General features: G+C 41.5%; 1 protein-coding gene across 3 annotated transcripts; it reads left to right on the plus strand.

Moving 5' to 3' along the window:
- The first annotated feature begins 280 nt into the window (after positions 1–280).
- Positions 281–14661, plus strand: MSANTD2 (Myb/SANT DNA binding domain containing 2). Of its 3 annotated transcripts, XM_032229834.1 has the most exons (4): positions 281–793; positions 8386–8644; positions 11600–11660; positions 12922–14661. In XM_032229834.1, exons 1-4 carry the CDS (start codon positions 296–298, stop codon positions 13772–13774), a joined length of 1671 nt encoding a protein of 556 aa, XP_032085725.1. In that variant the 5' UTR covers positions 281–295; the 3' UTR covers positions 13775–14661. The 3 variants fall into 3 exon arrangements, with proteins under 3 accessions (XP_032085725.1, XP_032085727.1, XP_032085726.1); XM_032229836.1 differs by lacking the exon at positions 8386–8644 and having other exon boundaries at positions 12922–13010; XM_032229835.1 differs by lacking the exons at positions 11600–11660; positions 12922–14661 and adding an exon at positions 7735–7778 and having other exon boundaries at positions 8386–8510.
- Positions 14662–15453: the final 792 nt, after the last annotated feature.

Below are 15453 nucleotides of genomic sequence, written 5' to 3' on the forward strand. Positions count from 1 at the left end.
GTCCCGACATATGGCCACGATTTGCAGCTATCGCCAGGTTAAGAAATGAATAGGGCGAAGAGACAAGCGAACCCCGCCCCATTTCATTCCATTTGCACCATGTGCAGCTCAGCCGCCCTGGCCGAAAGCCCCGCCCAGCTCGCCACGTGCGGCCACGCCCCCTGCCGGCGCGCGAGCCCCCTTCTTCCCTGTTTGCATTCCCCGCGCTTGGCCCTCCAGTCGCCGCCGCCTGGCGGAAGCCCCGCCCCCTGGATTCCCTCCGTCACTTCCGCCCGCTGAGCCCCGTAGTCCCAATATGGCGGCGCCCTGTGGCTCCTCACAGCTCTCCGCCGCCGAGTCGCCGCTCAAGATCCCCAAGATGGAGGTGCTGTCTCCCGGCTCGCCCGGAGCGCTGAGCGACGGCAACCCCAGCCTCTCCGACCCTTCCACGCCCAGCGGCGCCTCCCCGTTAGGCCCCGCCGGAGCGGGGTCGGTGACGGCGGCGGCTACCTCCGCCGGGGCTGGGGGAGGCGGCGTCGGGGCCTCTCCTTCCGTCTCTTTCTCCCCGGGCAGCAGCGCGGCGGCGGCGGCGGCGGCTTGTCGAGGCATGTCGTGGACGCCGGCCGAGACCAACGCGTTGATCGCCGTGTGGGGCAACGAGCGGCTGGTGGAGGCGCGGTACCAGCAGCTGGAGGGCGCCGGCACCGTCTTCGGCAGCAAGGCCCCCGGGCCCGCCATGTACGAGCGCGTCTCCCGAGCCCTGGCCGAGCTGGGCTACGAGCGGACCCCCTCGCAGTGCCGAGAGCGCATCAAGGTAGGCGGCGCGGCCGACAAGCCGGGGATGCTGAGGACGCGGCGCTCTTCCAGGGAAGCCAAACCTCCCCGGTCCCTCCCTCCCTCTCTCCCTCCCGGACATGCCCCGTCGGGGCTGCTCTGCCAGCGGCCGTGTGTGTGGCTTTCTCCGAGGATGCTCGCTCCTTGAGGCCCCCGGTGAGAAGGGCTGCCGATCTGCGCCTTGACGTTGCCCCGGATAGCTTCAAGGAAAGCACATGGCCCTCGGAACAACCCCCTTCCTCCGCCTCTCTCCCCCCCCCCCCGCTTATATTTAAGGGTTTTATATTTAAGGGTTTTATATTTAAGGTTTTTTTTGGAAGGAGCGAAGTTGTTGGGAGCAGCGACTCCTCCTGCCCGTTTAAAAGGGAAGGGCGCGCTTTAAAAAAACAGACCAGACAACCGCGCAATTCAAAGCAAAAACACAGGATAGGATGGATGGGGTCAAGAGGCTCAAAGGGTTTCCTCGGGGTGTAAAGTTGTGCTCTGGGTGGTTGTTGGTTGTTGTGAAGTTCCTTTGGGGCCGAGTTGAGAGGTGGTGTCAGTGCAGGTGGGCCTTGAATTGCGACCCCCTTTGAGTGCCCGGAATTGATGTTGCTAAGTGAGAAATTTGTTCGATGAGTTTTGGGGACTTTTCTTATCACAGTTGTTCAGTGAATCACCGCAGTTGTTAAATTAGTAATAAGGGAATCCGGCTCCCCCATTGACTTTGCTCGTCGGGAGGTCGCAAAAGGGGATGACAGGAGCCCAGGACAATGCAATCCTAAATAGGAACCACTTGTCAAGCGTACAAATGTAAATCACGTGACCATAGAAAGGCTGTAAAGGTTGTAAGTGTGAACAACGGTCGTAAGTCACTTTTTTCCCAATGCTGTTGTAACTTCGAACAGCCACTAAGTGAACTGTGGTGAGTTGAGGGTTACTTGTAATTGTAAATCCTCATGATGATGATGATGAACGGTTTTTTTAGGGGCTGAGTTTGCATTAGATTGTTTTAGCCCTCTGTAATGCAAAATAATTCATCCAAAAAGTCAGTGATGAGAACTTGGTTAGCTCTGTTTGGGGACTTTAAGCCTAAATGTTATTAAGTTAGATTGGTAAAGGGAAACGCTGACGTTTATGTGGGAAGCATTCTAGGAAATGAGTGGGGAGAGTCGTATGGAATGTGGCTAGACCTTCCTGCTATATAAATATATTTAACGCAGTAAACTTCAGAGAGACCTAATGCCGAAAAGACTTGCGCAAGTAATCTGTTTTGATTTCCTGCCAGATTACAAGGATGGGAGTAGTTGCAAAAGGAAGCACATGTGGGTTGATTAAGGTGGACTTTTTTGAGCTGAATGAATGCTTCCATCTTTTAAAAAGTAGCAGTGCCTTGGGTAGTACATGGGTAGTACTATCCCTTGCTCCTTATGGTAGACCTAAAGACAAGCAGACACCTTGTGAAGTTCTTTCTGCTAAAATGAAGTTTTAAAATTCAGGTGTTGTCTTTAGCCAATTCTGAAGTTTCACATTCACTAGAATGTGAAACTTCTGGAGGGTAGCCCATAAAGAAGGTGCTGCAAATGTGGCTGACATGAATCCTATATGGCCTACATGTATCTTAATCTATTATGATTGTGAAATTTGCTGATTGCATTACATTTTTATTTTAATAAATGCTGCTTTTAAATAAGATGCACCATGGTTTCTTCAGGAGTTGAAAAATAGATTTCCTAATGCATGGTGGACACTATGCTTTTTATCAGTCTGCCAGTCGCCAGACTTTGCTATGTAGAATTCTGATATTTTGTGTGATTTTGTTACTGGCCATAATTATGAGTCAAATAATAACATTTGACAACTGAAGGCTGTGTTTTGTAGGGAAGACAAAACTGTTGCTGGTTCTGGTGTCTGGAAAACATAAAAATGTACTCTCTTCCCATAACAGAATCTTTTCTGTCTGCAGCTCTCTTGCTCAACTATGAATTTATAGGTATGATATTTGCTTAATACTTCTGCTTTAACAGAACGGTAATTTAAAAGATTGTATTTAACGTATGCACCTGTAATGAAGATTGAATATTTACTATACATGCATTATGAAAAGTGGTCCTTGTTTTAGCTAGCTGAGAGTAAATATTGTGAAATTTACCTTTGTGTAGAAATCTTTGTGTGTGTGTGTGTGTGTGTATGTATGTGTGTAAGCAGTGTTGTATAGTTTTCAGCTGTACGAGACTCATTCCTAAAGAAGCTTTAAAGGTTGGCCAACATTATGAAACTGATTTCTCGACAGAAATCAGTAGAAAGACAGCAAGCCAAATCTAGGGAAACAATTTAACAACAAATGACTTTTATTTTTAACTCAACGTTTCATCCATTTCCATATTTTAAAAAGCTACAATATGCTAATAATGACATTGTGGTGATCCAGGCTTCACAGAAATCACATCAGCAGTTAAATTTGTTTGTACTGTACAGTATATAATGTAATGTATTTGTAATGAAGTCCACAAGCATTGTGTTGTTTTTAAATTCAGCATCTAATGAAATTTTGCATTCTGAGAAATTTTGCATACATTATGTATTAAATATTCAGCACAAATAAAGCAGGCCTTGTGTTGAAAATGACAAATGTGAAATTAGGTTGTTTGACAAGGTGGCACATATAATGTATAATGGCATTTTTTAGAATCAACCATTTATTTAATGTACACAGTTTGCTTTTCCTTCATTCTGTAGGAGAACTAAAGCAATCTTATTTTTTAAAAGCCAGCAGTTGCTTAGGTACACAGATAATTTCTCAGAATCTGTTTTGTCTACTAGATGTGCTTTAGAGATCATGAAGATTCTCCCTCTAAAAAGTGTTAGATCCCATCATAAATGCACTCTTGCGTAAATAACATATCCAAGCTTCTTGCCTCTCAGCATAGATTTCTTCCAATTTCCAGCCTCCTATATCGGTGTCAAACTGGTGGCCCATGGGCTGGATGCGTCACGTGTAGGCCATGCCCACCCCACCTCCGCGAATGGGGAAAATGTTGTGAAGCATCACATGACGGCAATGTGACACCGCAAATTTGACACTCGTGTCCTATATTGTAATTGTTCAGTCTCTTAAGTCAGTGTTTTTCAACCTTTTTCGTGCAAAGGCACACTTTTTTCATGAAAAAAATCACAAGGCACACCACCATTAGAAAATGTTAAAAAAAATTAACTCTGTGCCTATATTGACTATATATAAAGTGTTTTTCCCACGGCACACCTTACACTATGTCACGGCACACTAGTGTGCCGTGGCACAGTAGTTGAAAAACACTGTCTTAAGTTGTGTCAAACTCTTTGCAACCTCATGGACCACAGCTCACCACGCCTTTTGTCCTCTACTCTCTCCCAAAGTTTGCCCAAATTTATGTTTATTGCATTGATGACAACTATCTAACGTTCTCATCCTCTGCCCTCCCCTTCTTCTTTTTTTTTTGCTTTCCATCTTTCCCACCATCAGGATATTCTCCAGTGAGTTCCTCTCTTCTTATTAAGCAGCCAAATATTTGAGTTTCAGCTTTGGTATCTGTTCTCCCAAAGAGCAGCCAGGGTTGATTGCTCCCATATAACTAAGCTCTTTTCCCATTGTGTTGTATGGGATCCTTTTTAATGGGATCAGATCCTTTGGCTGTGCATGTTTACCTTTGTGCTTGCTGATATTTATTTTCCATTGATAGATTTAGGAACTGCTAGTACTGCAAAACTGTTTGAAATGTCAGTATGTAAGTGCATATCTGTTTACGCTTTAACTAATTAAACTAAAGTTAATTTTTACATCAGAATCATTCAGCGCCTATTTTCCTCAGGAAATTTTAGGGAGGTCCGAGTTCTCTCTCAGCCATGGAAGCTCACCAGGTTAAGTTGGGGAACTCATAGTTTCAACTCATTTTCCCACTCGGCTATTGTGGGGAAAAGTGTAGGAAGGGATGCCCCCGTATGGCTCCTTGAATTCTGGGAAGCAAAGTGGGATGTCGCTTTAACATCGAGTAAGACATTGTAGCATTGCGCTAGTGTTGCTGTGTTTATTTTTATTTTAGATTTGTTTAGCTTAGCATGATGTAGATACCTATCTAGTGTAAATTCTGCTTTCTGCCTTGGAATGCATCTGTACAAAACCCAATGGGCGTGGGTGGGAAACGAGCCATGTTATGGCATAAAGTTAGAATGCAAGCTGGATATTGTATATCATAAAGAACACTAACTGTAAAATAAGTAAAACAATAAAATAAGGCATTTTTTTTCCTACCAGTGACTGTCTGACAGCTTTGTCCATTTGCAATAACAGTATGGATGATTTGTTCTGCTAAATGAAGCTGTCACAGCAGATGTTTTTTTTTTCATGGCGTTACAACTAGATCCATGAGTTTTTCTATCACTTTGTCTCTTACTCTCCTGCTCTGTGTCTCAGCAGGCAGGTTTATGCAATTCATTTGAAATCTGGATTCTTACAATTGTTCTGAATACTGGATAGGATTACTGCTGGGCCAGGTTGCTTCTGTCATATTGAAAGAGGCCACTAAAAGGGACTCTCTTAAACAGTTGGGCTTAATTTGCAGTTTCAAACTGTGTGTGGATGATGGAGTTATCAGATGATCTTATTAGAGCACGTGAAGATTTCTTGGTTAACTTTCTGGGAGGGACTGTTTATTTTAGCTTGGTTCTTAATAAAAACAATTTTAGAAGCTTTTATTAGTGACTTGGTTTAGACTGCACCTTGGTTAGATGATCAGCTTTGTCACACACTAAAAGTGTCTTGATTTCAGTAGATTCAGTTTTATTTATGTGATGTGACTCTAGGCAACATTCTTTTGCCTTTTTATAGGACTAAGCCAAATTGTTTGTCCTAAATGGATTGTGCAACTTGCTAAAAATGTCAAAACATAAGCAATGACTTAAAATCTATTTTACATTGATGATGTATTTATTATCTCTTTCCTGCTCCCAAATTTAGAGAAAAACATATATTCATAATGTCTGGTGGGGAAAAGGACAAACAATATGCCAATTTTTATTTAGAACATCTTGAATTGTAACCAGAGTTGACCTGTGTTTGTTATTTTTTTTTCTTTCGAAATATAGTATACTTCTTCACTTCCTAAGGAGTAAGAAATGTGTACATATTTCTCTGAAAGATATTTAGAATTATTTAAAATGTTTTTTTTTTCTAAATAGGAAAAGAGGGTAGAATATTGTAATACTTAAAGCTAAGTAGGATTTAGAGACTGATGCATATCAGACCCTATGTGCTACCAGCAAAATGACGTGAACCTGTAAAGTAAATTTTAGAAAAAATGCTAGAAATCAGGAATTGGCTATTTGAAAGACTAATTGGACTCCATAAGATTGAAAAGTACCTGGAGGCTTTTGGGCCAATGTCCTTGCCTGCACTAACTTCAGAGGGCGATAGCAAATACTTGGCATGTCACATTTCCATCCTTCTCAGATTGACTCACTGCAAGTCGTTAAGCAAGTTTTTAAACCATCTTTGGGGTTTAAAAATAAATTGGGAAAATCCCATTTATTTGTGAGTTGCTATCCGTACCATAATCCCAAACTCTGTCTAAGAAACTTAGGCATTGACAACAATCTTTTAAAAGTCAAGATCTATCCCATAAGGTTAGTGATTTACTATGGGGTTCGCCTTGCATCTCTCCATTCCCCAGTTTTATGCTCATTTTATTAGAAGTAAACAATAACCTTGGAAACCCTTTGCCAAGCATTCCAAAGTCCTTTATTATACCTATGATGGAATAGGATGAAGGAACCTATACTACGGGAGTGGTAAGACACAGTTACTTTACCCAAGCAAATGATTTTCGATCCTCTTCATTTCACTCCTATCATGACCCCCACTTGTGTTTTGCTTCTTCTGCATCTTGAAAGCAATTTCATTCTTGATGACTTTCGTTCAAATTTCAGGGAATTCCAAAATTTAAAAAAAAATGCTGATTACAGTAACTTTTTACCTGACTGCATGGTGAAGAGATAGGTTGCAGCAGAGTCATAAGGGAAATCCACTCTCAATATATAAGCTTTCTGGAAATAGTTAGATTTCACCGTGTTGAGATGACCAAATTGCTTCACTTTCTTAGAGCTGTGCTGAAAAGCAAGACTATTCTTATTCTACTTTATTTTTTTTTAACATTTCAGAGGTATTGTCATCCCCTTTCTATCAGTGAATTATATTTGTTCTTCATCGAAGAGCAGGTGGGATAGAGTCGCGTTAAAATAGTTCCATCAGTGTAAGTGGAAACAGGCCAGTTTTCTTTTCTTTTCTTCATAATCTGCTCCTTTGAGAGTTGGGATAAATTTGGAGATCTGGGCAGGATTGCATGAGAGGGAAAGAAAGCATTGGTACGCAGTGAATGGCTCACCATTCTCAAGGCATTGGATTCTCCGTAAAAGTGTCATGTTATGTTGCATGGGTCAATCTTAGTGGTGCTGCTTTGCTCTCAAAATTGATTATTTCAGCCATTTTGGAAGTGTCTTGAGCTCCTAACAATTTGAACTGGAAAAGCTTTGCCCATTTTAATCAATTTTTAATCTGTACCCCCACCCTTTGCAGCAAACTACATTAAGAAACATAATTTAAGTATTTCCCCCTAAAAACAGAAGTGGGGTGGAGTTAGAAAGAGGAAAATCTAGATAAGAAGCATTTTTAGCAGTGTTTTATTCACACTTGCCTTAATATGTAATTTGGCTTCTTATTGACAAGTGAATGATTTAAGGTGCAGTGAAAGTGGGTAATATCTGGTTGAGATAGGATATAAAAGATGCCTAAAAATCTAGTGTTGGGTTTAATGTTTTATTATTAGACCTGACCATCTTAGTATATTGTGTGTTTAATATTTGATCATGGGAATACAGAGCATTATTGATTTCACTTCTTTTAAATTTCAGCAGCTTCCCAAGAAACAGAGTGAGTTAGTAAGGATGCAAACTATGTAAGTAATATATTTTACTAGCTAAAGAGTTTAGGCCAACATTTTTAAAATAACTTAATTGTTTTCTTTTTGGAATAAGGAACAATCCAGCTGTCTGCTTTTGGTGACTTCTTTCTCTCTCTCTCTATCTTTCACTTTCTTTCTCCCTATCTCTCTCTTTTCCCCATTCCCCCTCACTTTTCCTTACGCTTCAAACTATGGGTACCACAGTAGCTGTTCTTTCTCTTCCCTTCGTAAATGTGTATATCTTACGGGCTTGTTGGTATCTCACTGGGGGTTTTAATTCTGCATAGTCTAGCAAGCTTGGGGATAAGAAGGGAAAGTTTTGGCAATAAAAGACCAATAAATGAAGCTGATATATTAACATTATTATTAAATGTGATGTCCTCTTGTGGCAAATATAAAAATACAAGTGCTCTTTGCTGTGAAGTTTAAATGGCTGTGAAGATTCAACTTGGCTTTAAGACTTCTTCGTAAAATCCTGTTTGGTTAAAAGGATCTAATAAATGTGGCAGAGTTTAGAACAAAGTTAAAGAAGAATAAAAATGGCACAAGGGGTATAGAAGGTGGGCCACTTATAAACTAACAGGCATGTTTTCTGTCTTAGACCCTTCGCAGGTGTTACAGCCGAGTGAAGGAACATGGTGTGGGCAAAAGAAAAAGCAGTTACACATTTGAACAGTTGGAGCAGGTCTTTGGTCAAGGAGGATGGGATTCTCAACTCTGCCAACCGGTGCTCATCAATAGCAGTGGCTTGTATCAAGAGCTGGAGTCTGATGGTAGCACAATGGAGGAATATTCGCAGGACGAATGGGGGAACCATAGTCAGGATCTATACTGTTACCAACCAGGCGAGCAAGAGTTAGGTAAGATGTGGCAAACTTTACCGAAACACTGGTGACTGTTAATACTTCAATTGGTGCCACTGCAACTTTGGTTGCAACCATGGACTTAGTGTTTCTGTTTTGTACATCTTCCTGTTGCATGCCTTGAACTTGAGGCCGAGATATCTCCTTTTAAGTAAGGAAATGGGGCAGTGCCAACTCTCTTATTTTGGTAGACAATTTGACACTCCACCTGCTTGTATATTTATTTATTCATTCATTGCATTACATCTCTCATCCAGGAGTTCTACGTGTCATAGCTTCTTTCCTCCAATTTTTACTCACATAGACAATTCTGTGAGATTGGCTGAACAATAGCGACTGATCCAAGTCAGCTTTGAAAGTTAAGGGAGGAGTTGAATTGGACTCAAACAGATCCAGGCCCCAAGCATTAATCAGCATGGGACTCTATTTGCATACTTTAGTGATGTATTTCCAACATCAATAGCACAATTCATGTTTTGATACAGTAAAAGCTCTCAGGGTCATTGCTTTCAAATCAGATTTCAGAAAGCGCAGTTAAATATTGAGAGTTTTGCTTTACAGATATTCATTGACTTATGACCACAGTTGAGACCAGAATTTTTAGTTGCTAAGCAATGGGGTCCATAAGAGAGTCATCTGTGACCAGATCAGATTTTACAACTATTTTTACTGGGTCATTAAACATATCCAGTTTCCCCAATTAACTTTGTCAGAAGCCAGCTGGGATTGTTGCAAATCACAATCGTATGATTGAAGATGCTTACAATTGCTATACATTTGAGCCAGTTGTCAAGCACCAAATTGCAGTCGCGTGACCACAGGGGTGGTACAATAGTCATAACTTGGAGGATGGGTTGTAAGTCACTTTTTCAAGACCATCGTAGCTTTGAACCATTGTTAGGTGGACACTGATAAGTTGAGGGCTACCTGTATAGACTGAAACCTCATGTTAATTCATTAATTGGGGGCAGGGGATTCCATTATTTGAAGTGAAAGAAAGCATGGCATTACAGAGATTTGTCATTTGCATGGTGATAAACAGATTGCAATTATCCATTGTAATCTTGTCCATAATATCAAAAGTTCTTTCCAGTACAACTCAATGAAATATATCTTCACTGTTTTATAGTCGTTTGTTTATTGTTCCAATTAACAGCTGCCATATAAATACTCAGTCATACTTTCTTGTCTTTAGTATCAGTCGGTGTTAATTAATTAATTGGTTTATGCTAGAAATTTGTAAAGCGATATTTGATGTCAAAGTGGCTTTTGGCTTCTTGCTATCCTTTAAGGAGGCCCTTCAGACATTCACTCATGCCACGGTCCCTTCACAAATGCATTACTGCAATGCGCTTTACATGGGGCTGACCTTGAAAACCACCCAGAATTTATAGCGGCATGAAAATGTAGTGGCATGAGCAGTAATGGGCACCACTCCATATGCTCATTGTCACCACTGCAACACCAACTGCATCAGATGCCAATTGGCTTCTAAGTGCCATTCAAGGTGCTGGTTATCTATCAATATACAACCTAAAACTCTCATTGTCACAACCTTCAGTTGGGTGAAACAGGGCATTAGCTTTTGAACCAAGGTACCTCAAATGGGCTAACTTACAGAATGGATGCAAAACCCAAGACCTGTGACTCCTGAGGGAATGAGATTTGGGGAAATTGTTGCTGTTGAGGGCTGTTGGTTGCGGATGGGATGCTGGGGTCATGTAATCTTCATTTTCAGCTACAGTTTCCCAGCCAGTCTCACAATGCCTTATTCTCCCTCCCCTCCCCTGCGGCAGCAACTCTCCTTGGGAAGGGAAATTTCCGATACTCCCTGCCAGAGTCCCACAAGGAAACTCAATGGGGAAGCTGGCAGGAAGTTAGAAGTCCCTCCTCTTCCCCCTGCATTTTTTCTGCTCACCCTTGGTCATTATATTTCTCTGTTTAGATAAGGAAATATCTCTGAAACAATGATCTAACAGGGCACGGGTTGTTTAGTTACCTATAAATCCCAGTATGGCATAGAGCCCTGATGATGAACCTATAGCACGTGTGCCACAGATGGCCCCTGGAGCCATATTTGCCGGCACGGCAGCCCTCAGCCTTCTGGAAGCTGATTTTCAGCCTTCCGGAAAGCTGGGGAAGGCTATTTTTGCCCTCCCCAGGCTTCAGGAAATCCTCCAGAGCCCAGAGAGGGCGAAAAATAGGCCCAACAGGCCAACCAGAGGTTCGTTCCCGAATTTCCGTTTGGGCCATTTTTCGCCCTCCCCAGGCTCCGGAGGGTTTCCTGAAGCCTAGGGTGGGTGAAAATGGCCTCCCCCGGCCCCCCAGAGGCCCTCCGGAAAGCTGGGCCATTGTCATCTTCCCCAGATTTTAGGAAAGCCTCCAGAGCCTGGAGACGGCAAAAATCCCTCCTCCCGTGCCTGGGGGTTGCACACGCATGCTCTCAAAGGCTCTTGAAAGCTTTGAAAAGCTGGTTTGGGTCCCAGGCACGGGGTTGACATTTAATATTTGTTCAATAGCCCCAGTTTTGTGTTGTTTTGCCATGTATTAGATTATTTTGACTCAGGTTGACTCAGCCTTCCATCCTTCCAAGGTGGGTAAAATGAGGACCCAGACTATTGGGGGCAATGTGCTGACTCTGTAAACCACTTAGAAAGGGCTGTAAAGCTCTATAAAGCTGTATATGTCTAAGTGCTATTGCTATTTTAGCCTGGACTGTCTGGATGATTCAATATTTTTAGCTCTTTTTAAATTATTCCTAGTTTCATATGTCATCTAGGAACCACTGGAGTTGTCCAGTCAATAAAGTTTAATACATAAATAAATAATAAACTACAGTGATGCCTGTATTCATACTGAAATTGGACACAATTATAATTGGGCTATAATTGCCTTTTAAAGTAACAAGGCTCAGTTGTTATGAATTATTTTAACCTCTGCTTTACCTTTTAGATGAAATGCCGGCAGTGAAGAAAACATTGAAGATAAAACAAGAATCTTCAGAAGATTCTCAGTAAGTGTCTTGAATGGAAATTAAGATTCTGAAAGTATCTGCACTTTTCAAGGGTAATACAACGGTCTCAGGTTTTTTTCCAGCTGAACCAGATAAAATACAAACCCGTGCTGTTGAAATATCCTTGGAAAGTTGCAGTGTCTGGTAACTGCATGTATACCTTGAATGGCTTTGCAAATGTTGACTGTTTCATAGCTGCAGTTTTCGGAATGCAGGAACTGAATGAAAGCCTACCTGCATGTCTCAGTATTTAGACAGAATAGGAGCCTTCCCAGATGTGTGAGATAGGTTGAGCTGAGAGTTAAGTTTCCATGGCTCCCAGTTTCCCTAGCTGAGGCGTCAACCTGGGTTTTCCTGGTCTTAATTCAGATCCTTAATCACTACACAACAATGGTTTTCTTTAGAAGATTGTGCTTTGTTAGGAGTTGCATTAGATACAAAAATGTAGAAGTTCCCATTGCTTCTCAGAATATAGGTAGTCCTTGATTCATGACTGGTTGCTTAGGAATCATTCAAAAGTTTGATGGACCCCAACCCCCCCCCCCCCCCACACACACACACCCCTAACCGGAAGTTCCAGCGGTACTTCCTCCTGTGGTCACATGACTGCACTTTGGGTGCTTGGCAACACAGACCCATTTACGGCCATTTGTAGCATCCTGCTATCACTTTACCAATTTACAGTGGCATAGTGAACAGTGGGGTTTACTTAACGACCGCGGGGTTTGTTTAACAGCTGAAATGCTTGCTTAACAACCGCCGCAAGAAAGGTCGTGAAATTGGATTGACAGTTGCGACTTATGACCATAATAGGCAAGCTCCATTATGGTCATAACTCATACTTGTGTTTGCCACAACGGATTAACGATGACAGTGCCTTAAGAAAATCAGACTGCTGGTTCAGTTTGCTCAGCATCCTCCATATAGACAGTTCTCTTCTCTCCGGTTTCCAGGCATCAGTCTTTCCTCTCCCAAACTGGAGAGCTCATAAATGGAATTGGTTCCATTTTGCAGGCAAAGAAAGTGCTTAACATGGCTCATGTTTGTTAAACAAACACCATTGTTGTTAAGCAAACTCTTTGCTTCATACTATAAGGATTTAAGACACTATTGTGAATTTTTCCAGCAGCTATTTGTCCTTAGCATATGACAGGCCTGTTTATACATCCATTGGAATTTTGTGATTGCATTCTCCTTCTTTTTCTTAATTTCCCACCTTAAAACTTAGTCCCATTGTGTTTTGTTCTTTTCTTATTTAAAGGAAGCGCGACCTAATGCAGAATATTGTACAGATCTTGGAATCCGTCCAGTTAAAATGGGAACTCTTTCAGAGTTGGGCGGACTTTTCTAGGCTACACCTTTCGAACAAACTGGCTATATTCGGCATTGGCTATAATACACGGTGGAAGGAGGATATCCGTTACCATTACGCTGAGATCAGTTCCCAAGTTCCCCTTGGCAAGCGACTCCGGGAATATTTCAACTCTGAGAAGCCCGAGGGCAGGATCATCATGACCAGAGTGCAGAAAATGAACTGGAAGAACGTTTATTACAAATTCTTGGAGATTACCATCAGTGAAGCCAGATGCCTAGAGTTGCACATGGAAATTGACTGGATACCTATTGCTCACTCCAAGCCAACGGGTGGAAATATTGTCCAGTATTTGTTACCTGGAGGCATTCCAAAGAGCCCTGGTCTGTATGCCATCGGCTATGAAGACTGTCACGAGAAGCCACCATCTCCTGATCACGAGAGCATCAGCCAAGAACCTGAAAACGAGACTCCGGGAGAAACCGAAATGCCGTTGTCACAGGCTTCCCTCAAAGTGGAGATGGAGCCCACCAGAATCATCTATTGTTACCTTGGCATTGCCGAGGTCAGAACTCTCCAACAGTGCTTGTTTTTACACTTCCAGGCCAACACCAAAACCTTCAGCAAAGAGTGGGTTGGCATCAATGGATTTTTATCACAAAACTGTATTGTGGACCCAGGGATTTCTCCTAAGTCTATTTACATTAAATTTGTAGAAGTGGAGAGGGACTTCCTTTCTGCTGGCTCTTTGGTCGAGTGCCTGGAAAAAGCCATTGGATATCCTTTGAAATTTAACAACTGACTTTCATCCTTCATAAGGATCAGGACATTGTAAGTATCACCTGTGGCATTTGGGACATCTGCTTAGTACAAGACTGGGCAAAAATCAACTGCTCTAACCGAACTGAAATGAGGAGAACACTTATAGGGGATTTTACAAAAGTGTTTCTCACGCCAGTAAAATATGCTGTTTACTTCCTTGGGCCAGCCAAATGGTTTTATAAAGAAAAGGACTTTCAAAGGGAGCATTGTAAATACGATGACTATTGATACACTCCACGTTGGATGAACGTACATGTTAAATTTCATACGAAAAAGCTGTTTTCCACAATGTCTCATTTTTACACATGTGTCTCAAGTGTGATTATGGTTATGTAATAAATAAGCAATAGATTAACTGAGTTTAAAACCCGGTCACACAAGACTGTTTTTCAGTGCCACCGTTAGCACCTCTTGTATATAATTTAGCATTTCAGTTTCTTCACCCATCAAGTGTTCTTACAACTTTCAACCAGTGTTGCCTGCAAAAACTTCTCTTTCTGTGATGTACCCCACTTTACTAGTAGTGTTGCCATATCACCTTTTTTTTTTAAATTTTGGTTTATGTTTTGTTTACATTAAAATCATCCATGGGCCTTTTAAGAAATATTTAGTTAACCTCTGTGTGGCAGTGAAAGTAACTCAGCCGCTGAGAAGCATTTTATCAAATCATGCTTTTATCAAACACAATCAAAGCTGTGAGAAGGGGTGGGCTCGGGGTGGGAACTGGGGAGTTATGGACCAAGGGAGTAAACATTTTTAATGCCTCGTTATAATGTTCCGATATAAATCCCATTGCGCTGCTGGCAAGTGCCAGGTTTTTTTTTAATTTTGTTTTTTTACAAACCTCATTGATCAGTGGAAGTTGTGACATACAATGAATGTGTCAGTCCAAATAAAAACAAACAAATGTGGATTTTCAGAAATGTGTTTCTTGCCTGATTGTATCTTTATGAAGATGTGTACTGGCATTTTTTTAAAAAAAATGTTTTTATTTATTATACATATTTTTTAATTATTATGAATGTCTGTATATTCATATATTAGCACTGTCTTCAGAAGGAAAAAGGAGCCCGCAGGATGGCTCATCTTGCAAAATCCGTACAGTATTATATGAATAAATAATAGCGAATATAACATTTCCTAATAAAAATGCAACATTCTGTATAAAAGATTATTTTCCATCTGCTTGTTGAAGGATCTTCATAATTTTGCAAGTTTGCTGATGCTTCAATCTTAAAAAAAAAAAAAAACACCTTCATTATCAATCTGTGATCTCCTCCAGCCTGCTATTCTAGCTCTCCCAGAATGATCACATTTGTGCAAAACGATAATCCCAAGTTCCGGGGGAAAAATGCTGCTTGTTTACCATCAAATTGGTTGAAGCTGATCAAGTTGGTTCTTTTGCTTGCAGGGAAAGGTTTAGCTTAGTTTCCGAATCAGATTCCTTGCTGGGCGACTGCCAATAAAGTCGAGTTGTCATAAGCCAACTGACTCCTAATTTCAAAGTTAGAATTCCCATTTTGAAAGCTACAGGAACTGTTTCCTTCAACGCAAGACCATTGTTTCGGAAACTTTGTCCTCGCTGTTGAAAGAATGAAGATGTGGAGAAGGGCTGTTCTGGAATGATCAGGCACCTGATATTGGAAAGTAATCCACATA

This window comes from Thamnophis elegans, chromosome 13 (genome assembly GCF_009769535.1).
Source record: "Thamnophis elegans isolate rThaEle1 chromosome 13, rThaEle1.pri, whole genome shotgun sequence".
Lineage (NCBI taxonomy): Eukaryota > Metazoa > Chordata > Lepidosauria > Squamata > Colubridae > Thamnophis > Thamnophis elegans.